Raw genomic sequence first — 16,666 nt, 5'->3', positions numbered from 1 at the left:
GGGAGGGCTGGAAAGTATCTCAGTTTAAGTAAAAAGGCAATGTATAGCCCAAAGACTACCAAGTGTCTGAACTAAAAATAAATCTTGGTTCAAATTATTTCCTTTAGTTCTTAAAAGCTGCCACTCTTACCTGAATTTTTGGTTCCTGACGTGTCTCATTTATTCTGGAAAAAAGCCATAAATGTGACAAATATGCCATTTTTATTTGGATACTTTCTGATGGAAAACTACACATTCAACAGCTTTACTCTGCAGCTGGAGGGATTAAAGGTCTCAGAGGTTTCCAAATATCCAATCTTTTTCTTTTTCCTTTTCCTTTTCTCCTACATACTTATTATGACATCCAATATCGGAATCGTACTCCTGGTTTTCATCAACCAAAATCTTCATCATCATCTATCATGAGCCCCCGTTTGCTTTCAGATATTCTGCTGCCTCCATCTGAGCGCCTCACCAGTTATCATGAGTGTCTTATTCAGGCTTTTACCACACATATGTATGTCACCACTTCCCACATTGTGCTTATGATTATGGCTTTTGACAGATATGTGGCCATCTGTAACCCTCTGCGATATGCTTCCATAATGACCAACAAAATGATGATCGAGCTGACGGTTCTGGCCTGGGGAGTGGCCTTCGTTTTGGTCGGGGTTCTGCTCGGACTGACCATATGGCTAAGTTGATGCAGGACCATGATCACAAACCCTTTTTGTGACCCTCATTGTTTAAGCTGTCCTGTGACAGTGTGGTCATTAACAATGTCTATGGGCTCACCTTCACTGTGATCCTGTTCACAGGTTCTGTACAATAGTGCTGACCTATACTCAGATTACGGTGGACTGTGTGACCAGCAAGAATAAGTCTTTGAACAGTAAAGCCTTAACCCTTTAAGACCTACCATAGAACCAAGTCCGCCAGAGCTTATATTATATTTTTACATGCTGTGGAGCCATTTTTGGGAGCATTTCAAGTTGCTATACATCAATACAACCATTATAGCCCAAATTGTAATAATATGTCTGCATTAAGTGCATAGTAATTACATAAATTGCAAAAAAGTGCAATAAACTACAAAAAAATTGAAAATTGTTTTTGTTTTTTAACATATATTTCTAGTTAGAGAAATTTAAGAGGCTTATCCCTCAAAACTGTAAATACAAAAAAGTTGCACAAAATAGTTTCCCACCACAGGAAATTTATTTTAAGTGTCTTCATAGTTTTCTTTTTGAAATACGCCAATTTTTATATATTGCAGGAAAAACGAAAATAAATATTAAAATGCAAATTTGCAAAAATAACAGCATATGCATCAAAATAAACTATTTCCAGCAGTGCAATATGAGTCCTCAGCATCCCAGAAATGACACAGAAAGTCATAAAGTCAAACATAACTTTTAAAAACACCAGTATAGGCTCATAAGGCCCTGATGGTAAAAAAAACTACATTTCCGCAAAAATGACGTCACTTCCGGTTTCGGGCAGGTAACAAACAGCTGATCGATTGGCAAAGCGTGTTTCTGGAATATTATGTTTTTGTTGCTGCAAGTGGTTTTATGCAGTTTTTGGAAAGCTATATGTGGAAGGAAACTGTGACCGAGGACAAGCTGATGGCATCAGATGTAAGTACAACTCCTCCGGTTTCATATGCAAAAAAAATTATTGCGCTAGCTCACGTGGTTGCAGTGCTATCGGGATTTAAAAATAGTTGCGCAAAACAGAGCGTGCTGCTCTGACCGGCTTTAAAGGGTTAAAGACTTGCAGCACCTACCTCTTTGTCTGCATGATTATGTTATTTACTGGGATTCCCTTTATTACTCTGCATCGCTTCCTCGTTATACTCAGTTGTATCTCTTTTGACTGGTGTGCAGCCAAAAGAGATACAACAATTCCTGTCAAAGCTGTTGCACTTTAGAAAGATTTTGCCATCTAAATAAATATTTAAGTAAGAAGAAATATGCTTATTTAAATATAATTATAGTTCACATCCACCAGGTGACCATACCTCGAGATTAGAATTAGGTTGTATTTCAGTCACATGCATGCATGCATCAGTTGTCATGCAGCCTGGTGGATATTAAAAGATGAAAAGGTGCCTAATGTAAGAACACCTGAAAACTGTTCCACTGATAAAGAAGTGAGTGTGATAAAATTGCAAAACATACACACAAACGTAGCATCCATCTGAGATTAACTGCAGGATTTTTATTTAGGGTTATCCCTTGCAGTACAATGCCAAATAACCAAAAATCGTGCACTGATGGTTACTAGTCTCTCCACAGAGCACACTAATGTATGAACATCACAGAGAAATAAGAGAGGGCTCTCTAGTATAAGAGCCAGAATGTGCCAGCTTTTAAAAGGAGTGTTATATCAATTTGTCTAAAAGCTTTTTCAATGATAATTTTTAGAAAATAATTTTAGTCACAAAAGATCCTGGAAACATTCTACAAAACAGGTTTATGTGATCAGAATAAAAATAGCAGTTGTACTATCATGGTTAACAATCCCAATAACATTCATTAGGAAAACCAAACTACCCATAAACACATGAGTGATGGTTGGTAAAATTTTTATTTACAATAATACATGAAAAAAATACATTTCTTTAACTTAAAGATGATGAAATGTGTCTGTTCGCCTTCTTCTTCTTTCCTGTCATAAATCTCCTGTTACGATGGTGGTTGTTCACATTAAACATCTGAAACTCATATGGAAACATACATTTTAAAGGCGACCCACCCGAACCCATTGGGAAGATTTCCCTCCAATAGTGAATCTACATTGATCTTCACTAAAAACCTTTGAGTATAGAAATGGCTGTACTTTCTAATGCAATACTTTTGGTGAACTCTTTTAATTAAGACTGAACATCTGAGCTTTCAGAGGCAAAAACCATATATCAATAAGGATATGTGTCACATATAAAACACATCGTTCAGTGCATCATCGTCTTAACAGATCTGTCTTGGGAGGAAGTTGCTTAGCAACAGTTGACCTGCCAACATGTGAAGCTGCAGCTGATGACTACTGATGAAACACATAAAAGCGTCTGGGACTTTCTTCATGTTTGGGCATGGACGGTGGTTTATGGGAGGGTGGGAGAAATATGGATGTCTGCTGTCTCCTGCTTTTGTTCCAGTAGCTCTGAACTTTAGAAACCAAACTATCAGAGCAACGCTTTCAAAATGTCTTTCTTGATAATGCAGATGTGGAAAGAGACCAGTTTAAGAGTCTGGTAATCTTTATTCAACTTTTAAATGTGACAAATATGATCGCCTCTGTTGTCTGATGCTGGATAAATTGCTGTTGATTGTCTGTGCATTGCTGCTGTCGTGTTTGTCGTTAATACTACAGGATGTACAGGATAAACTAGGACTTACTACTGGATATTCACAGTAAAATATGGACAACCAGAGCTTAAATGCAGATATCCTGATCCTGGGGGGCTTAAAGGTCACCCCGAAGTTCTCTATTGCTGCCTTTATCTCCCTCCTCCTCGTGTACATTTTCATCATGGTGGCTAACATTGGCTTGGTGGTGTTGATCTTTATGGAAAGGAGCCTGCACCAGCCAATGTACTTGCTGTTCTGCAACATGAGTGTAAATGAAGTGTTTGGGTCCACCATAGTGGTTCCTCATATACTCAGAGATCTTTATGTGTCTGACTCGGAGCGATACATTCATTACATCGTCTGTGTCGTTCAGGCCTTCTGTGTTAATCTCTATGGAGGCGTGTGTCACACTATACTCATGACCATGACTTTTGATCGATACATGGCCATTTGCAACCCGCTGCGCTACACCATCATAATGACCAACTGGATGGTGGTAAAGCTGTCGGTGGCAGCGTGGGCGGTGGTGTTTGTCATGGTGTCGATCCTCCTCAGTCTCACGATCCGCCTTTCACGCTGCAGGAGATTCATAGACAACGTGCACTGCGACAACGCCTCCCTTTTCAAACTCTCCTGTGAGGATGTCGTCATCAACCACGTGTTTGGCCTGAGCTACAGCGTGCTCCTGCTGGGCTCCTCCATTGGCAGCGTGACTCTCACCTACATTAAAATTGCCACTGTGTGTTTGCGGAGCAAAACCAAGACAATAAATAGCAAGGCTCTGCAGACCTGTGCCACCCACCTCACTCTGTACATCATCTTAATGTTCTCAGCCTTCATCATCATCATCCTGCACCGTTTCCCTCATCTTTCCGACCACAGGAAGATGGTGAGCACTGTGGGTGAAGTAGCCCTGCCGGCGCTCAATGCTGTCATCTATGGGCTGCAGATTAAAGAGATTAGGCAGAAGATTGTGGCCTTGTTTCAGAGGAAAGGGCATTTACAATGATACGGGAGCAAAACATGTACAGAATGTGTCTTCAGTGATGTGTACATAGTTTTTAATTACATCAGTGAAATTATGGACATATAGCTGTACTCACAGCAGCGAACACCAGTTAAAACACTTTGAGGTCTAAATCATCAACAACATTAATGTGTGATTGTGAGAACAGTTTACAAAAGCCAAATATTACATATTTTCATATTAAAGAATGATTCGTGTAACCAGAGGATGCCATAATCACCTACATTACCTAATATTGACCTGTGTTGTGAATAAAAAAAGAACTACTGTGCTTCTTTTCCTTTCTTTTTTTTTAACCAAAAATTCCCTTAAAGTTTTTTGAGCATAGGGTTCACATCCACACCACTTTCAATGTATCACTGAAGCTATTTCTTCTCTGAAAAATGGTTGGTTGTAGGACGAGCCTTACTCAAGGCAAATACACATGGAGACACAACCAGGGCTTAGGTGTCTAGGCAAGAAAGTTGAGTGCAAGAGGAAACACATCAATGCTCAACCTTTCACGAACCAAGAGGAGCATCAGTATCCATCAGCATTTTAGAATAGAATAGAATAGAATAGAATAGAATTCAACTTTATTGTCATTGCACATGCACAGGTACAGGGCAACGAAATGCAGTTTGCATCCATCCAGAAGTGCTTTAGTGATATAGATATATTACAATATATATTAGCAATAATATAGATATGTGAGTATATTACAGAAATGGGTCTATTATGTTATAATGTACACGGTATGAAGTATGTTGTGAATATTCTATAACTATAAGTATGTACAGGCTGTAGTAAGTACAAGCTATGTACAGGCTATGAACAGGATATAAATATGAAAAACTATACAGAATATGAAATAAATAACTTTACAGAAATCTGAGATATACAGCTATACAGAAATGGGAACTATGCAAGTTGTAAACAGTTGTAGGATTAAAGATTATCGAATGTACAGAATGATTATTTACACAGAGCTATACAGTAGTGCAGTTAAGATAAGTGAGGGTGTAGATAGTTTCTACAGAGGCTATAAAGTGCTAGTGGTTGTGAGTGGTGGTTCAGTCCATGTTATTATTGTGTGTTTGAGGGTACAGTTGTCCATTGTGGATGTGTGTATGTTCAGTCCATGTGTTAACGTGGGTCAGATGTCAGGAGGCAGAGTTCAGGAGTCTGACAGCTGTGGGGAAGAAGCTGTTCCGGTACCTGGTGGTCTTAGTCCGGAGGCTCCTGTAGCGCCTCCCAGAGGGCAGGAGGGTGAAGAGTCCATGGGTGATTGGGGTCTTTGATGATTTTCCCAGCCCTTTTCAGACACCGCTTCCTGTAGATGTCTTTTATGGCAGGAAGTGGTGCTCCGGCGATGCGCTGGGCAGTTTTCACGACCCTCTGCAATGCCTTCCGGTCCGAGGCAGAGCAGTTCCCGTACCAGACTGTTATACAGTTGGTCAGGATGCTCTCGATGGTGCAGGGATAGAAGTTCACCAGGATGTCTGAGGACAGGTGGTTCTTCCTCAGAGTCCTCAAGAAGAAGTGGCGCTGGTGAGCCTTCTTGACCAGCTTGGAGCAGTTGGTCATCCAGGTGAGATCCTCGGAGATGTGGACTCCCATTTTTCAGAGAGGGGGACAAGCCGAGGACCAGCCCCTCAACCCCAGACCTGGGCCCGCTGAAACGTTCTCCATTTGAAACAATGCAATATCAGGGATTGTAACATCTAGTCCTTTTATTGAATCAGAATGACTCAACAAATCAATATACTGCATGCCAACTCATGTATCTGGACACTTAATGGCAGGAAATGGACATGGCATCTTTGCAGGAAAGCAAAATTACAGAAACCTTCAAATAATGTAAAGATAATGTATAAGTAGATCAATTCTTGAATGTCTCATGGTTGCTAAATTGTGACCAAAAATATTTTGCAAATCTTATTTTTAACAGTCACACTAGAGAAAGATGCATGCTCAAATATTTATGAGGTCAAAATATCCTTATGCTTAATCCTAGAAATTTGTTTTTCTCCTTTTTTGCCTCTTAAGAATTACTTTCCCAGTGTTTTAAAATCTGAGGACAAAAGAATTAAATATCAAGTATCACACCCTTTTTCATCAGAGCGGGTCTTTTTAAGTTAAGCCCCAACGCCCCCGATACCGGGGGCAAAGGGGCTCACGAGTTACGTAATCCTCCATGCCGTCACGCCTTTAATGCAAATATCAACATGTATAGTATCCACTGCATGTGGACCAGAAACTCCGGGAAGAACAAGCTGGATTTCGCAGTGGCCAATCATACATAGAACAGATTTTCATCTTGCGTACCATCATCGAACAGAGTTTAATGCCTCTCAATTACTTTTGTCGATTTCACAAAGGCATTGATAGTGTCCATTTAGATTCCCTCTGGAATATTGCCCGGTCATATGGCATCCCTGAGCAGTTTGTCAAAATATTCCAAACTCTCTACCTCCAGTTCCAGTTGCTGCATCTGCACAGAAGACGGCTATACGGATTTCTTCACCATCAAGACCGGTGTGAGGCAAGGGTGTATCCTCTCTCCTCTCTTCCTGTTCCTTCTTGTCATCGACTTTGTTATGTGGAGTGCCATGGACCAAGATGGCTTTGGGATACCCTGGCAACCACCAACACGCCTGAAGGACCTCGACTTTGCAGACGACATCGCTTTGTTGGCCGATGTCCAGAAAAACATGACTACTATGACATCATGCTTGGAGCAAGAGGCAGCCAAGGTGGGCTTACGGATCAGTAGAAACAAGACCAAGGTCATGAGGATAGGTTACATGATGACACAGGAACCCATTACGGTAGGACTGCAGGCACTCGAGGATATGAATCACGGTCTACCCCAAAAGATCGATCTGGCGATGAAGATTCGCCTGCTCAACTCCATCGTTATACCTACTGCGATCTACACTTGTAAGACGTGGAAAATATCAGCCAGAATCACCAAAAGACTCAATGTGGCCCAGCAGTGATGGCTAAAACGAATCCTGGAGGTCTCCTACCACAACCACGTCACCAACAAAGAAGTACACCGTCGAACTGCCACACGTCCCCTCCAGGACATTGTGACTGAGCAGCGTGTGCTCTTTGGAGGTCATGTTCTACGTCACCCCCCCACATTGACTGCCTAAGCTCGCCATCACATGTAACCCACCCCATGGAAGATGCAAACCAGGCTGCCCCCATACAACATGGCGGAGGACCTTCATCGATGACTTACGTGCCATAGACATTGCATAGGATGAGGCCAAAGCAGCCGCAGCTGATCGAGTATGCTGGCGGACACTTGCCGCCCAATGTGCAAAATGGCGCAGGAGGACCTAAGTCTAAGTCCTAAGACCTAAATATGGTGTCCAAAGTGTGCCACAATTGAACAGGCCTGTGCAACACCTTAACATTCATGGATTAACAGTGCTGTAAGTTTTTGCTGTTTCATTTTAGAATCATAAATCTTAGCACAGATGATGTTTATATGTTGAAGACTAAATTTCTGAATTAAAATGTGAGCCAAAGCATATTTTCAAAAAGGTTATATGCTAAAAAATAAATGAAGAACTACTATTCTACTTACTTTTCTGTGTTCTAGCTTCAGTAACTTTGACACAATAAGATCTGCTGCAATATTTACACCTGTGAAGAAATCTCAAAAGTGTTAACTTTATTTTGAAACCAAGATTGTTTATATAACCCAGTGTTTCTTTAGTTATTTGATATTGTGTGATATTCAGTATATATGTATATCGCTATATTGGGTGTTCTGTTATAAAATGTTCTGCAATGACTTTTTGTTTTTTTTAATTGCCATTGATTTGCAGCTGCTTTACGACAGTCGACTGGGGTAGTACACTCTAGCGGGAGGGGCTATGAACTCACATGGCTTGTAGCTGTGCCAGAGAGCAACTAAGATGAGCTAGTGGGGAATGTTTACATCTGCAGTAGCCTTAAAAGACTATTGTTCGTTCTCCTGCCAGGTGAAAATTTGTATGTATATACTCACTTCCGGTGCCCCCCGTGTGTGACAGTCTGTTACAGCAGCTCTGCTCATTCTGAGTTTCAGTCTTTCTCATTTTTATAACTAAAGTATTAGCAATTAGACTCTGCAATCATGTTCTACCGTTTTGTGCTAGTTTTAGTCGTTTTTCTCTGTTTTTTTTCCACTTTTTTCACCTGTGTTTGGGGACCCAGCACATGGATCCTTTGTTTACAGTAGGGATCAGCCGTTAGCACTGTGTCCCGCAGCGATACTGCGGGCAGATAGACTTGACATTCCCAGCGAGCTGAGGAAGAAAAGACGGGGGTGTGGTGCTGGGAGGGAGCGCCGTCGTCTGAGAAGGAGACATTATACACCATGTAGCATCATGATGCTAACAGAGTCCTGGCTAACACCGCTGACTCCGGACACAAGCGTGACGCTACCTGGGATTCCAGCTGCTCTGGGTGGACAGGACGAGAGAGAGCGGTAAGAGGAAAGGCAGGGGACTGGCAGTGTTTGTTGATGACAGATGGTGTAATCCTGGGCACATCACTGTGAAAGAACAACTCTGCCACAGAGACATCGAGCTGTTAGCCATTAGCATGCGTCTGTACTACATCCCCAGGGAATTCTCACATGTTATTGCGATAACAGCGTATGTTCCCCCTTCGGCCAACGCGGATGCAGCCTGTGACTCTTTCCACTCTGTTGTCATCTCAGAGAGCCCTTCTTTTAATATCAGGGGACTTTAATCATGCCTCACTGAACTCCACGCTGCCCACCTTCACCCAGTACGTGGCATGCCCAACCAGAGACAATAAAACACTGGACTTACTGTATGCCAATGCTGAAGAGGCATACAGTTCATTACCTCTACCTCTCCTGGGCAGATCTGATCACAACCTGGTGTACCTTGTCCCTGTGTATGAGCCCTTAGTGCAGAGGGAGCCACACACAGTGCAGAGATGGTCGGAGGAGAGCGAGGAGGCTCTTAAGGACTGTTTGGAGTCTACAGGGTGGGCCATTTATATGGATACACCGTAATAACATGGAAATGGTTGGTGATATTAAAGTCCTGTTTATGGCACATTAGTATATGTGAGGGGGCAAACTCCTCAAGATGGGTGGTGACCATGGTGGCCATTTAGAAGTCGGCCATCTTGGATACAACTTTTGTTTTTTCAATAGGAAGAGGGCCATGTGACACATCAAAGTTATTGTTAATGTCAAGTTTCTCTTTGTTCACAACCATTGACATGTTGAAGAGGTTAACACGTGAGGAGCGGATTGAAATTGTGTTTATATCTGGTGAACGCAGTAACCGGGTCATTGCAGCAGATTTCAATGCAAGACACCCTACGAGACCACCCATCTCCCATGCTACAGTTAGCAAACTGCTTGCTAAGTTTCATGAAACTGGTTCAGTGTTGGATTTGCCAAAAGTGGAGGCAAGAAAACTGTCACTAATGAAGAAACATCAGTGGCTGTCCTAGCTTCATTCAGCAAGAGCCCACAGCGTAGCACTCACCGCATGTCACTGGAGAGTGGCATTAGTCGAACATCCCTTCGGCGGATATTAGCTACTCACAAATGGCACCCTTACAAACTCCACGCAGAAGATTTTGTTCAGTGATGGGGCAAACTTTTATTTGAATTGTGAAGTTAAACAAAACCACCGCTATTGGTCTGACACTAACCCACATTGGATGGATCCCTCCAAGACTGTTGGAACAACAAAAGTGATGGTTTGGTGTGGTATATGGGGTACAACGATAGTGGGTCCATTCTTCATCAATGGAAACCTCAAGGCCACTGGATATTTGAAATTGCTACATGATGATGTGTTTCCCTCTTTGTACACTGAAGCTGGCACGTTCCCTGAGTTTTTCCAGCTGGATGGTGCACCACCACATTACGGGTGCCAGGTCCGAGCATTCCTAGATGAACAGTTTCCTGGAAAGTGGATTGGTCGTCGTGGGCCAGTTGAATGGCCCCAAAGTCTCCCGATCTGACCCCCTTAGACTTTTATCTTTGGGGTCATCTGAAGGCAATTGTCTATGGTGTGAAGATACGAGATGTGCAGCACCTGAAACTACGGATACTGAATGCCTGTGCTGGCATTTCTCCTGCGGTGTTGCTATCAGTGTGTGAAGAGTGGGAGAAGAGGGTTGCATTGACAATCCAACACAATGGGCAGCACATTGAACACATTTTATAAGTGGTCAGAAACTTGTAAATAACTCATGAAAGAATAAAGTTACGTTGAAACCAAGCACACCGTTGTTTTTCTTGTGACATTACCAATAAGTTTGATGTGTCACATGGCCCTCTTCCTATTGAAAAAACAAAAGTTGTATCCAAGATGGCCGACTTCTAAATGGCCACCATGGTCACCACCCATCTTGAGGAGTTTGCCCCCTCACATATACTAATGTGCCACAAACAGGACTTTAATATCACCAACCATTCCCATGTTATTACGGTGTATCCATATAAATGGCCCACCCTGTACTGTGTGGGAGGTGATCTGTGACAACCACGGAGAGGACATTGACAGCCTTGTGACATGCATTATGGACTATATTAACTTCTGTGTGGTTAACACCGTACCTACCAGGACTGTGCGGTGCTTCTCTAACAACAACCTGGATGACTGCAGAAATTAAAGCCATCCTCATGCAGAAGAGGAGGGCCTTAAAATCCAGAGACAAAGAGGAGTTGAAAAGGGGGCAGAGAGAGCTGATAATGAATGGGAAGGACAGCTACAGGCAGAAGATGGAGAACAAGCTTCTGGTGAAGTCTGGAGAGGCCTTAGAACCATCTCGTGCCACAAACATCAGAACTCTCTGCCTGGGAGGGATGTGAAGTGGGCAAATGAACTGAATCTGTTCCATCTCTGACACCTCAGACACTTCACACCTCCTCTACTCACCCTGCTCACTCCTCCCCACCCCCAACAACAGCATCCAATACACACTCAACACAAGGCTCCAGCCTGTCTCTCTCAACAACCCAGGTTAGAAGGGAACTGGGGAGGATTAAAGCCAAGAAGGCAGGGGGTTCAGATGGCATGAGCTCAAGGGTCGTCAGGTCCTGTGCAGACCAACTGTGTGGGGTGATGGAGAACCTCTTCAACCTGAGCCTGAGGCTGGGGAGAATCCCACAACTCTTGAAAACCTCCTGTGTTGTACCAGTGCCAAAGACCTCACGCCCCAAGGACCTCAACAGCTATAGGCTGGTGGCTCTGACATCCCACCTGATGAAGACCATGGAGCGGCTGGTTCACAAAGCACAGTGTCCGAAGCACAGTGCAGGTGGCCGGCCTGGGGCCCGATAGCACAGGAGGCCAGGATGGGACAGTTCAGGAGGCCGTCCACGAAGAAGGCCGTGGCGGCGCGTAAAAAGTTCAGGAGGCCGGCCACGAAGAAGGTCGTGGCGGCGCGCAAAAAGTTCAGGAGGCCGTCCACGAAGGAGGCCGTGGCGGCGCGTAAAGAGTTCAGGAGGCCGTCCACGAAGGAGGCCGTGGCGGCAACAACCTCGTTTAGGTGGGCGGCCACGACGGCGATGACGACTAGCCAGCAGCCTAGAAAACAGCCAATGAAGATGAGGTGCCAGACGCGGACCGGATGGTGGTGTGCCAACAGTGGAACCAGGCACAGACGAGGAGAAGGAAGAGGCTGGACCCGCTGAAGCCAAACCAGGCGGGGCTGGAGCTGATGCAGCAGGCGATGATGCGGAAGCCGAAGGAGCTTCTGCAGGCGATGATGCGGATGCCGAAGAAGCTGCTGCAGGCGATGATGCGGATGCCGAAGAAGCTGCTGCAGGCGATGATGCGGATGCCGAAGAAGCTGCTGCAGGCGATGATGCGGATGCCGAAGAAGCTGCTGCAGGCGATGATGCAGGCACGAAGGCTGGACAAGACGAGGATGCAGGCACGAAGGCTGGACCAGACGAGGAGGCAGACACGAAGGCTGGACCAGACGAGGATGCAGACACGAAGGCTGGACCAGACGAGGATGCAGACACGAAGGCTGGGCCAGACGAGGATGCAGGCACGAAGGCTGGACCAGACGAGGATGCAGACACGAAGGCTGGACCAGACGAGGATGCAGACACGAAGGCTGGACCAGACGAGGATGCAGACACGAAGGCTGGGCCAGACGAGGATGCAGGCACGAAAGCTGGACCAGGCGAGGATGAAGCCGGACCAGGCGAGGATGAAGCCGGACCTCCTTAGACGGATTAAGCGCTGCTGGGTCCATCTTGTGGTCGCGTCGTACTGTCACGGTTTGGGTCAGTGGCCGTGTGAGGAGTGGAAAGGAGGACTCAAATGCAGTACTTATTTAGACGTGAGGGCGATTTATTAACAATACCAAACATAAAGTGGAGATGGCAAAACAGAACTAAGGATGAACTAAACTGGGAGTTAAACTACACCAAGGAGTGGCAAACCTGAACATGAAGGGAGAACAGCAGGGAGAGCACGCAGGGGATTTCACAGAGTATGAACACAGACGTCGCGACGAGGAACAGAGGAAAACACACACTATAAGTACACAGAGAGACACTGGGAAATCACACACAGGTGGGGGACACAGCTGGACCTGATTAACCTGACGAGACAGGGGAACACTAACACCAGGGACCAATAGAGGGAGCACAAACCCAGAACCCAGTATCTAAAATCCCAAAACACAAACCATCCCAAAACAGCCATGAATAATAATGAAAGTAATAACAATAAAGAACACAAACACAAAGTCACTGAGTCATGGCCGCAGGACCATGACAATATCTATATTGGGTGTTCTGTTATAAAATGTTCTGCAATGATTTTGAGGTTTTCTTTATTGCTATTGATTTGCGGCTGCTTTACGACAGTCAGCTGGGGTAGTACACTCTATCAGGAGGGGCTATGAACTCACATGGCTTGTAGCTGTGCCGGAGAGCAACTATGGTGAGCTAGTGGTGAATATTTACATCTGCAGTAGCCTTAAAATACTATTGTTCATTCTCCTGCCAGTGGTGGAGGAGACTCGTTTTTTTTTTTTTCAGAAGAGGCCTCACTGTCATGCTGTTTCACTGGTGCCATTTTTCTTTGGACCTCGAGTATTTGGACTGAAGTACTTACACCCATGTACACAATTAGTGGCATACATTTTTTTCATTTTACTGGCCAGCTATCACAATTGTTTTCTCATTCACAAAGACTATACAAAAACATTTTGGTTACTGCCAAATAGACACTCTCTGATTACGGACTGAGGAGGTTGCAGTTTACAAGGCCAGGACTGAGAAAAGACTCTCTAAATAATATATTCACCTATCTCCAGGCTCAGAGAAGTGGGTAATTGATTCAAGTATTGTTTTTCTTTCTCTCTTTTCTTCTTCTCTTTGTTTACATTACATTCCAGGGGAACTGTAAGTTGTTCAGGTTGTAAACATTTTGGTTAAGTTTCTTTTGATGTACCAGTGTCAAGCTGATGTATAAGAGGGTATGTTAGGAGGTGTTAAGGACATATGTGCTCCAGTTCGGCAATTCTTTAAGGTATTGGACACCAATGGTAAACTGCCATCAGACCCTAAATAAATTGCCCTCTGTTGTTATCAATATTGTCTTGATCATTCTTAGGTGAGTGGACATATAGGTTACATTTACAAAGAGTTTGTAATTGTAATTGTAAATATCATTGTATTTAAAATCCATTCATTTTGGGCACGTAATTTTCAAGCAGGAAGCTAAGAAAGCCCTTTGGGGCAAAACTGGTTAATATTTCCAACAGAATTACAGCTGGTCTTGGATCTGAAAATCCCAATACCTGTAATAATCAAGCTTTGCTTTTGGTTCAAATTAATTTCTTCTGTGATTTCTAAATTCAAAAATATAAATGTACAAACTTGGAGAAAGATGTTTGCAGAACTTACAGATATTTTCAGATCTGAGTTTACTGACGCAACAAACCCTGGCGCATTGGGTGCATGTTCACATTATAAAAAACATGTCAGCCAAGCCTCAAGTGTGATTTGAGCAAGTTCACGTCAACTGAGGTGCGTATGAGACACAAACACACGCACTACCTGATCTTACTACAGACTAAAATATATGTATCCTTTGTTTTATTTGTGTTGCATTTAGTGATGTCTTAACTCCACTACCACCGATTCATTGTAGGATGGCTTTCATTTGCTCTTTTGATTCAACTCCTATTTCTGGTGATTTAATTAGTAAAAGGTGGTTTTAGGAGTAAACAACAAGCAAACCCAAATATTAGAATGTTGGGCTTATTAAATGTTGACAGTAATTTTAGGTGGTTGACCTACCCAGAGTTAGGAGTGGATTTTGTTTAACATCAAAATTTGTAATCTACTGATAGAAACTATTACTACTAACTACTGCCATGCAAAATGTTTTAAAAGTTTGAAAATATGTCTGGTTAGTAACCGACTAAAAATAAACCTCACCCTGACTCTTGAAGGGTTAATGGGGATCTATCATGTGGTCAGCAAAAAGAAAATTAATTATAAGTATAAAGATTTAATCTTTATACTGCTGAAAATAAATACTTGGACTAAAATTTCAATGAACAAACAACAGCTCAACATGAGGAAACTTCAATTAAGGAGTTCTAATTCTAGTAACAAGGGAACATTTGGTAATTGCTTTGGAAATAGTGCCTATTTATTTAAAAAAAAAAAAAAAGCAAAAGAAGCTGACAATCATCATGTGTCCAGACGTTTCCATTTGACTTTTCATTTGTTTGTGATTGTTCATAAACAAGGGTAATAGTTTCTATTACCTAATGTGAGCTGAGTTTTCAAAATCAAGTCTGTGACTGTTGATGACTCACCGGAGGAACATCAGTTCACAATTTTTGGAAAATCTCTTTGATCCTATTTCTATCACCTAACATTTAAATTTAAATTTTATTTTGAGCTATTTCTTTTTGGCTCGAGCTCCAGTTTTGTGTGTTCCATCTTCATTTTTGTTTGGGGTTAAATACAAATTGCAAAAGCTCAGTTTTCAAATTTTTCTGGACTGCGTCATTTAAAAAGATTTGCTCATGTTTGTGAAGAATATTTACTTCAGTTTTGCACTTTGATCAGTGAATGTGGAAAGAAAAAAGGGGGGTGCTTTATCAAAAAGGAAAGTTTGAAGCCTAATCTTGAAAGTAGAGATAGTGTCTGTCTCCTGAATCCAAACTGGAAGCTGGTTCCACAGAAGAGGGGCCTGAAAACTGAAGGCTCTGCCTCCCATTCTACTTTTAAATACTCTAGGAACAACAAGTAGGCCTGCAGAGCGAGAGCGAAGTGCTCTAATAGGGTGATATGGTACTACAAGGTCATTAAGATAAGATGGGGCCTGATTATTTAAGACCTTGTATGTGAGGAGCAGGATTTTGAATTCTGGATTTAACAGGAAGCCAAAACAGGAGAAATCTGCTCTTCAGGGAGTTTTTAGGACTTCCTGATAATAATGAATTACAGTCGTCCAGCCTGGAAGTAATAAGTGCATGAACTAGTTTTTCAGCGTCACTCTGAGACAGGATATTTCTAATTTTAGAGATGTTGCACAAATGGAAGAACGCAGTCTTACATATTTGTTTAATATGTGCGTTGAAGGACATGTCCTGGTCAAACATGACTCCTAGGTTCCTCACAGTGTTACTGGAGGCCGAGGTAATGCCATCCAGAGTAAGAATCTGGTTAGATACCATATTTCTAAACTTTTCAGGGCCGAGTACAATAACCTCAGTTTGATCTGAATTAAGAAGCAGAAAGTTAGCGGCCATCCAGGTCTTTATGTCTTTAAGACATTCCTGCAGTTTAACTAATTGGTGTGTGTTATCCGGGTTCATGGACAGATAGAATTGGGTGTCATCTGCATAGCAGTGTAAATGTATGCTATGTCTTCTGATGCTGCTGCCTAAGGGAAGCATGTATAATGTAAACAAAGTATCCTCACACAGAACCCTGTGGAACTCCATAATTAATCTTAGTCAGTGAAGAAGACTTCCCATTTACGCAGCTAAATCAAAGTTTAAAAAATAGATATGATTTAAACCACTGCACCAGTATTGAAAGCTGTAACGAGATCCAGCAGGACTAGCACAGAGGTGAGTCAACTGTTAGAGGCCATAAGAAGATCCTTCATAACTTTCCCTAGTGCCATTTCTCTACAGTCATGAATTCTGCTTGTTGGTTGCTCTGATTGAATTTGAATTGCTCAACTTGAATAAAAGCTTCTAAAACTGAATTTGAATTAGCCTAATTTGAAATTCAGTGTACTGGATTGAGAATGAACATCACTAAATTGAAACTGAATTT

The 16,666-nt window shown here is 42.7% G+C and overlaps 1 protein-coding gene and 1 pseudogene across 1 annotated transcript; both read left to right on the top strand.

The window, feature by feature from the left end:
- The first annotated feature begins 179 nt into the window (after positions 1-179).
- On the top strand, positions 180-891 carry LOC113030179 (olfactory receptor 5AC2-like; annotated as a pseudogene).
- A 2,511-nt stretch (positions 892-3,402) lies between these two features.
- LOC113030138 (olfactory receptor 4E1-like) lies at positions 3,403-4,341 on the top strand. The gene has a single exon (XM_026181303.1). It carries the CDS (start codon positions 3,403-3,405, stop codon positions 4,339-4,341), a length of 939 nt encoding a protein of 312 aa, XP_026037088.1.
- Positions 4,342-16,666: the final 12,325 nt, after the last annotated feature.

The sequence above is a fragment of the Astatotilapia calliptera genome, chromosome 10 (assembly GCF_964374335.1).
Source record: "Astatotilapia calliptera chromosome 10, fAstCal68.1, whole genome shotgun sequence".
NCBI lineage: Eukaryota > Metazoa > Chordata > Actinopteri > Cichliformes > Cichlidae > Astatotilapia > Astatotilapia calliptera.
The sequence above is the reverse complement of the archived record's forward strand: the minus strand, read 5'-3'. Positions and strand labels throughout refer to the sequence as shown.

Bases quoted from the DNA above. Each gene is read 5' to 3' on its own strand.
- LOC113030138 (XM_026181303.1), top strand. From the start codon at position 3,403: ATGGACAACCAGAGCTTAAATGCAGATATCCTGATCCTGGGGGGCTTA.